At 37.2% G+C, this 9,176-nt stretch overlaps 1 protein-coding gene across 4 annotated transcripts in view; it reads right to left on the reverse strand.

Moving 5' to 3' along the window:
* BCLAF3 (BCLAF1 and THRAP3 family member 3) overlaps nt 1–1,014 on the reverse strand; it is a 54,931-nt gene extending 53,917 nt beyond the window's left edge. For all 4 annotated transcript variants that reach the window (XR_003549115.1, XM_006146645.3, XM_014587113.2 and 1 more), the window contains exon 1: nt 886–1,014. Coding sequence is in view for 3 of the 4 variants with exons in the window: in XM_006146645.3 (XP_006146707.1) it covers nt 886–926 (41 nt within the window). In the remaining variant the exon portion in view is untranslated. The remainder of the gene's footprint in view (nt 1–885) is intronic.
* Nucleotides 1,015–9,176: the final 8,162 nt, after the last annotated feature.

Here is a 9,176-nt window from a genome sequence, read left to right on the forward strand (position 1 = left end):
GCATGACAAGATTCTGTCAAGAGTATATGTCTATCCTTGTATGTGCATGCACATGCGCTCTATCATTAAGGAATGATGGAACAGATGGACAGGGCTGGCACCATACCACAAGTGCTTAAGGAAACTGGACCCACATGGCTGACCACGGTTTGAATCTCAGCCCAACAGCTTGGAAAACACACTGGGAACATGTATATGAGTGCTCAAAATCCTCATGGAAAGAAGGAATAGAGAAAAAGGATTGTGGTATGACCATGACCCCGTTGGGAGGTACTTTCTTCCTGTCTCTGGCAAAAAAAAAAGAAAAGAAAAAAGGGGTGGGGAGAGAAAAGGAGGGAGGGATAAAGGGAAGAAAGAAAGAGAGAGAAAAGAGGAGAGAGGGAGAAAGGTGGGAAAGGTGGAAGGACAGAAGGTAGGTCAGTTGAATTGTTTCAAATTAATTATATATACTACTAATACTATCAACCAAGAAAGAGAGAGCTGTTTGAGACTATTATTCTGCCATGAAGAAGAAAAATAGGAAATACCCTACTTTCTAACTCCAAATTTCTTCAAACTGTGTTGATTATGAAAAAAATTAAATACACATTAAAGAGTTTTAAGCCACTCATTAATTTAAAAATGTGACATTCTCAAAAATATTTCTCTCTCTGGCTGTGACCTCTGCAGTTCTTTTTATTATGGATTAATTTAGCTGCCAGTCATAATTAAATAGAGCTGTGAGCTCCAATGTTTAGAAGTGCAACCTTTACCATGATAAAGCACCTCATGTGAATAACCAGGAAGCAGGATATTATTAAAATAGGTTTTATCAGTGCTAGTGAATTTGAAAGTCACGGCATATCCCAAATCCATGCTTATTCTGCTCTACTAATAACTGCTCACCTGTATTTCCACCTGGGTGATCTTGATCTTGACTGTGCCATCCTTTGAGATGTGGGCACATTCACTTTTTACACTGCAAAGAAACACATAATTAGCAAGTTTGTAGAAAGAGTCTGCAATGTGTCCTAAAATATAGTGAATGCCACCAAGAAAAAGCTACTTAACCCTCTGTGGCTTAGTTTCCTCATCTGTAAAATAGGGATGATAATAATAGCACTTACCTTACTGGAATGTTGCTAACAAGATAAAATGAATTAAATCAGAAATCAGCAAATGTTTTCTACAGACACCCAAATTGCAACAATTTTAGACTTTGCAGGCCATATAAGATCTCTGTAACAGCTGTTTCTTCTTTGTTTTCTTTTTTAAAAATGTGGCCAGACCACACTGAGATACTGTAAGTATAAAATGTATACCAAACTTCAAAGATGTGGTACAAAGGAAAAAAGAATATAAAATATTTTAGTAGCACATTTTGAAATGTTGATTACATGTTAAAATGACATGTTGGGTTAAATACACTATCTTGTCAAAATCAATTTTGAAAAAATAAAAATGTGAAGCCAGCAGGTGGCATAGTGTTTAAGGTGCTGGATTACCACATGGTTGACTGTGATTCAAGTCCTGGACCCAGTAGCTTGAAAATCATGCTGGGCCAGATGCATGTATGTGCATGCCTAAAACCACAAAAGGAGACTGGGGAAGACTGTTGCATGGTCATCCCCACTGAGGTGGGTAATTTCTCACTCCCCCCCCCTCTCTCTGGAGAGTGCACATGCCCTATGGCAAAAACCAAACAAACGAAAACAAACAAACAAACAAAAAAACACTAAACTAAAATAAAATGTAAAACCATGTTTAGCTAAAGGGCCATACAAAAATAGGCCTGGGAGGCAAAATCTATTAGAGTTTAATGACCCCTGAGTTAAATTGTGAAAAAAGCTTAATAGTGTCTGGCACACAGAAACTACTAAACAAGTATTCAAAAAGGAAAAAAATGACCCAGAATTTCTCTATCTGAACATAGCTACTATGACCTTCCCATATTTTTGCCATGTGTATAAGCACTTCATATAATCACAGTAAAACTGTTCAGAAATACATGATAACATATTCTGCTTGTTAAATTGTCAAATTATAAGAATTACAATTCATAATATTCAATTGCTGCCTAACTTTCTACCAGATAAATATATCTAAAACCTAATTAAGCATTATTAGACATTTAGATTGCTTCTGATTTTTTGTTAAAACAAATTTTAAATGAGTACCTTTTTTTTTTATTGTCCGTGGGTGTATGCACTTAGCAGAGAGAGACAGAGAGAAGGGGATAGTGGGAAAAAGTACCCCCCCAATGGGGCACAGTCATGCTTCAATCCCTTCATTTCTCCATCATGTCTGGATTTTGAGGCACACATACACATGTGCCCAGCATGCTTTTCAAGACACCAGGGCCAGTTTTCTAACTGCTTTCAGTCATGTCGTGTGGGATCTGGCTCCCTTAGCCAATAGGCTATGGGATTGGTCCTCAAATGAATACACTTTATAAGGCATTTACAGGGACTAGTAGATAGCATAATGATTTTGTTGCTGGACTTCCAAGTGGTAGACCACGTTTCAAGTCCTGGACCCAGTGGCTTCAAATTCACGCCAGGGGCATGTGCATGCATGCCCAAAATCCTGAGAGGAGACTGGAGGGGAAGGGAATGTGGTATGGCCATCCTTCCCGGGGGGGGGGGGCGGTATTTCTTGCTTTCTCTCTGTCTCTCCAGAGAATGCATGCACCCTTTAGAAAAACTCTCCCTCTCACCAAAAAAAGGCATTTTTAAACTTAATTTTTCAAATATTCTTTAGTTTTGAAAATAAACTAATACCTTTAAAATTGGATTGTTTTACTTGCCAGAGGGCACATGTGCTCACCAGAGAGAGAGAGAGACAGAGACAGAGAGGGAGAGTTCACACCACAATCCTTTCTCCATTTCTCCATCCTGTTGGGATTCTGACATGCATGCAAACACTGGTATGTTCTTCAAACCACTGAGGCCGGGATTAAAACCATAAGCCTTGCAGTATTTGGCTCCCCTAACCACCAGGTCACAGGGCCGGCTCTGTGACCAGAGCCAACTGGATTTTTTAAATATGTAATTGGGGCATTATCTTCTACACTAGCTATTTTTATATTTCAGTCATCTCCTCAGTTCTGATACTGTAACCAAGTTCCCAACTTACTGGTCCCAAACCCATGGTGGCATTCAAAATTACTACCATGGGCCCATGAATAATCATACAGTCACTATGAACAGACTACAAAATGAACAAGTATGTGTCTTATTTTTTCCTACTGAACATGTGCTTTCACCACAAAGAGACAGAGACAGAGAGGAAAGGAGAGGAGAAAGCACCCCCCATTGGACATAGTCACACCACAATCCCTTCTCTGTTTCTCTCTCATTTTGGATTTTGGTCACACATACACATGTACCTGGCACATTTCTCAAGCTGCCAGGTGCAGAACTGAAATTGTATGGTCAGCCATTTGGGATTCAGCTGCCTGAACCACCAGGCCATGGAGCTGACCCAGTAAGTATGTGCCTCATACATTATGTACCTCCATATTGCAAATTTCTGAAAATATGTGATTATAAAATATAAATGGTTTCTTGTCACTAGGTAGTTTTTCCACCAACTGACACAAAAAGCACAAATTATTATGGAGACATCGTATTCAAATATTTGCTACTGTTATCATGAATTTCAGAAGAAAATAAAAACATGTAAGGTCCAACAAGATCACTCACCTGGGGATGTACAATCAGTTCAATTCATTTAGTTATATACTGCCTCATTCCAAAAAGATATTGAGACTAGGGAGAACAATTAGTTCAGATGTATTATGAAATTAAAATAGTAAAGGAGAAAATATTTACTTAGTAACTGAAAATATAAAAATGTATTCATTAAACAAATTTTACTGAGTATCTATTATTTGCCAGGCACTGTTCTATGGACACAGCAGTGAAGAAAAGCAGGCAAAATTTCCTGCCCTCATATAGATGACATTCTACTAAGGAGATTATAATTTAAGGAAACTTTGAGAATTAGTTCATATCTATACAATTTAACAAAAATAATAAACCCGAAGATTGTGGGGGTGGGGGGGAGTGGAAGATTGGTAAACAGAAAATATTGCTGGTCCCTCATGTACAAGTTTTTGTGTGGACATGTTTTCATTATTTTTTGGTATATATGTAGAAGTGAAATTACTAGGTCACATGGTAAATTTAACTTTTTGAGGATCTGCCTAACTTTTCCAAAGGAACTGTACTATTTTGCATTCCCACCAGCCGTGTTTGAGCAGTCCAATTTTCCTACGTCCTCACCAACATCTTCTACCTTTTTTATTATAGTCACCCTAATGGACATGAAGTAGTATTTCATTGTGGTTTTGATTTGCATTTCCCTAATGACTTAATGTAAGCTTCTCCTGAAACATATAAGAAACTATGATAGTCATGATGTCTCCTTTCCTTTAATCGAGTAATTTCAGTTTAAATTTATTCTTTTATGAAAATATTTTTAAAGTTTATTTATTTCTTCCATAAGTGAGAAAGAGAAAGCAACACAGAGATAGAGAGACAATAGCCCAATAGAGTCCTGATGTGGAGATCCACCCCAGGCTCAGCAAGCCCCAGATTGTGGGTATATCATACCCAGCATGCTCAAGGATGCTACCAAAAATGAACCTGGAACCTTCCCATGTGGGTCAGCCTCACAGGGCATTGTGATTTACTGCTGTTCAACTGTCTGGTCCCTGTTTAAAAAAATGATAATTTACAAGAAAAAAGGCAGCTGTATATAATAATATATAATAACTAATTAATATCAATTTTATTTACAACAGTGAAGGAAAAAAAAAAAACTAGTTAAACCCAAATGCCCGACAATCAGTAAAAGACTAAACAAATGTGGCATTAACCCCCATCTCTGGTGTTATCCATTGAAGATACTTTGATCAACTGGACTGGGGAGAAATGTTCACATATTGAAATGTTCATTTTGTAAGCTAAATAATGTGACTGCATGTATATAAAAAGATTTTTAAAAAAGACTAAGAATATTTTCCTTAGGCTAATATTAAACATAGCTTTATTAAAATTCAAACTAAATGTTGATCAATTTTATTGTATATAAATTATACCTCAAAGATGTAAAATAATTCGCTTTGAGTGATGAAAATTGGAGATGGTTGCTGGTTTCACAACTCTGAAAATGCTCGAAAACTACTGAATTCCATCTCTGTTTTCTTTCTTTCTTTCACTTTTTTTTTTGGGGGGGGGACAGGGTCTTACTGTGTCACAGTTTCCTGAGTAGCTGGTACTACAGGTGCACACCACTGCATTCAACTCTTTCATACAAGGTCTTGCTATGTTACTTATGTTAATTGTGAGTTTACAATCCTCTTGCCTCAGCCTCTGGAGTATCACACACTATAAACCAGTAAATCATATCTCAATAAAGTTTAAAAAAAAAAAACTTGGTGGGGCAAGCAGGTAGCATGGTGGTTAAAGCACTGGATTCCCACATGGTGGACCATGGTTCGAGTCCTGGACCTGATGGCACTCATGCACCCAGCACGTATGCATGAGTGCCCAAAATCCCAGGAGGAAAATAGATGAAAAGAGATTGTAGTGTGACCATCCCCCTGTGGGGGTAATTTCTTACTTTCTCTCTCTCTGTCTCCCTCTGTCTCTCTCCAGCAAGTACACACACCCCATGGCAAAAACCTAAAAAAAAAAAAAAATTAACTTTGCTTAGTTGCTTAGTATCCATCAGCTGGTAATGAAAAGTATTGGTTCAGAAGCTTAATGGACAAAAGAGGAGAATTAATTTAAATGTATGACCTGAGTTAAATGGCATGGGAGAGATAACCATTGAAATAGAAGAACATTTCTTAAATCATGAGATTATGTTGTAGACCTCTACCAAATAAATTTTAAAATGCAGATGAAAGGGATAACTTTCTAGAACAATGTAGATCACCAACATTTTTCCCACTAGACTTAAAAAGCTTAAAGAAATCAATTTCTATACTAGAAATAAAGTTATTAAGGAAAGATCCCATGAAAAAGAATCAGGCCCAGATGGTTTTAAAGGTAATTCTACAAAACCTTCAAACATCGGATAGTCTCAAGGTATTATAAATTATCTCAGAGATGGTGTAGTACAAGAAGGATCAAGTCTACAGAAACATCTGCCTTTAGAGTATGATGAGACATCAAAGGAGAGATTGAGAAGGAACTTTGAGTAAGAAGGAGGGAACCCTGGAACATAGAATCTCAGAAACTAAAGAAGGATGTTTCCAGAAGGGAGAATTTCATGACAAATACTGTAGTGATCAAATAAAAGGAAAGAAAAGTGTCAGCACATGGCTTAAGGACTAGGTGGAAAGTCAGAAGACTGAGAAAGCCAATTATTAACATTTCTTTCAAACAGTCGAATCGAGGAAGGAGGGAGAGAAGCTGGGTTGTGACAGAGAGATTAGGAGTCTAGGAAGGAGGTTTTGAAATGGGAACCACTTGTGTAGGTTTATTTTTGATAAGGAGAGACTATCTGCCTGACATTAGAGATCGAAAGTAGAATGACAGTCACAGTAAAGATGTGTCTAGGTCCAATTAGTTCAATGTTTCCTTTAATTCCTTAACTCCAAATAATACAGTCAATTTCGCACAATATTCCTGATTCACATATTACCTTCTTCATTGGTCTGAGTTTTAAATCAGTGGTCACATTCTATGTTAATTTAGTAAATATTACTAAACTAGCCAATGACTGCCTAGGTTCAGGATTACAAACCTGGAAGAGAAGTTTCTTTCCTGGAAAAGCTAGGTCTCTAGTAGATAGGAAAGATCATACGAGTACCAGAATTTCCTGGCTTACTAAATTTTATACAAATACTATTTCATTTAATCCTCACCACAAGCATTGAAAAAGCTGAGATTACCACCATATCGTAAGGGAAGAAATCAAGCCTCAGAACAAACAATTAACTAACATGCCCCAAGTAGAGGACCTGAAACTAGAATCCAGGTTCTTGGACTTCAACACTAACATTTTCCCACCTTGTGACTCCTTCTTTCAGAAAGATGACCCTGTGGAGACTGGCGGGTCTCTTGCTCAGATGCTTGGTCAGCAGAATTGGGCTTTAACACGCTCGAGAATAGTTGACACTCTGTATCACATCTAAAATTGCCATCTAAATTTGGAAAGCAGATTTTATGCCGTCTACTGCTTGGACTGTCTATAGACTGTGGAGCACAAACACTATCGTTTATTTATCATGAGCCCAAGGATTTTGTTTTATTTAGCTTTTTATCTGTCCCCCTCTGCTTTATGTAGTGCCTTTAAATATCTGCTCCTTCAACATTCGTGTAAAATCGTTCATTCACCTAATTTCATAACTCCAATATCATTCTGAATACAAACTAGGGCACCAACATAAAACTTCAAATTTAAGGAGTGAAAGAGTATGGAGGGGAAAGGGAATCACAGGATGGCTGTTTTAATTCAGAAATTTATTTTTAAGTATTTGTGAACCTTAAGATACTTCTGTGCTCTGAATTCTTACAAGATGGCAATAATAGGAACAAGACAAAGTATGTTTAAATATACTTCCTATGTCTCATTTGACTCTTAAAGCTACCCTGTAAGAAAACTAAGGCAAATGTATTATAATCTGTAGCTCATAGTTGAGAAGATAATGCCCTAGAAAAGTTAAATGACTTGTTCAAGGTAATCAGATATGCTGGAATTCAAGGAAGTTCTGACTTAAATCTCTTGTTCACTCTATTGTGTCTTTGTGTCACCTGGATGACCTTTCTTTACTAAACTGATAAAAGTGGAATAAAAGATGAGAAATGGAATTACTATCAACAAACAAGAAGAAAAAAGGGAGGGTAACTAGAGAAGGATAATTGTACTTGTTTGGAGAGAACATAAATGGTCCCAAAGCATTCCTATAGAAATCCTTTAACTTTTACCTTGTGCCATAGTGTAAGGACACTCACAGATTGTTGGTAGGAGTGCAAACCAGCATATTCTGTTTTGATAATTCAGCAATTCACATTAAAAAAAATTTAAAACTATTATGTGCATACTTTCCCCAACAATTTCATCACCCAGTAATGTACACTAAAAAAGCAAGCATGGATATGGAGATTTCATATCTATCCAATAATTTTAAATGGTGAAAAACTGGAAATAACAAATTAAGTAAATTATCACAGCCATGTAATGACATGCTATATTATCAGAGAAAAAGTGACACAGAGACCAGCAGATGGCATAATGGTTAAGTCACTGGACTCACATGATCAACCATGGTTTCAACCAGTGGCTTAAACTCATGCCAGGCGCTTGTGTGTGCATGCCCAAAATCCCGAGAGGAGAATGGAGAAGGGATTGTGGTGTGGCCATCCTGGGGAGGGTGATTTCTCCTTTCTACCTCTCTGTCTCTCCTACAAGTGCACATGTCCTATAGAAAAAAAAAAAAAACCCTCTTTCTCGCTCTCTCAAAAAAAAAGTGATTGCAAAACATAATTTACTTCAGAAAAATTAATGTGTTGACCTCTGCATAGAAAAGGACTGGAGGTGTATAATCCTATTCACAATGGTTACTTGGAATGGTGAAAGAGTATATCTAGAGTATATCTTCATTGTAGCTTTGTATACTTTAGAAATTTTGTATCTAAATGGTTTACTAAATGTTTCTATATAAAGATAAATAATGTTTCTAATACGAGTGTTAAAGGAGGGGTTGTAAAACAGCTGGGATTTCAAAAGAAAATGCAGTAGCCTTATTTTTAAAATACTATTAAAAATAAAGCATTACTATACCATTGACAAATTAAGCACTCATTATGAATCCACAGCAAAATCTTTTCTTTTCACATTCCAGTCTTTCATTTGGCTCTGTTCTCACTTACAAAAATGCTAAAAAGGTTGCCTGACCAGAAGCTGGAGAGATCTTGCCGATTTCTACCTGTAGTTTGTAGTTTGTTCCAGAGAAGCAAAGCGATCACCTAAGCGGCAGCTCGCAAAGCACCTCGGTCAAAAAGTATTTTGGTGGATAAGTTTCTCTCGTGTTTCCCTCCCTCGCGACCTACCAGCAGGACTGTCGGACACTCACTGACTGGCCCAGTTTCCTAGCACATCCTAGAGAAGCGAGATGTGCCAGTTTTCAATGCACGTTTCTAAAAGCCAAGTTTTACTTTGCAATGTATGAGAAAGAGCAG

This window comes from Tupaia chinensis, unplaced genomic scaffold, assembly GCF_000334495.1.
Source record: "Tupaia chinensis unplaced genomic scaffold, TupChi_1.0 Scaffold000184_1, whole genome shotgun sequence".
NCBI classification, from domain to species: domain Eukaryota; kingdom Metazoa; phylum Chordata; class Mammalia; order Scandentia; family Tupaiidae; genus Tupaia; species Tupaia belangeri.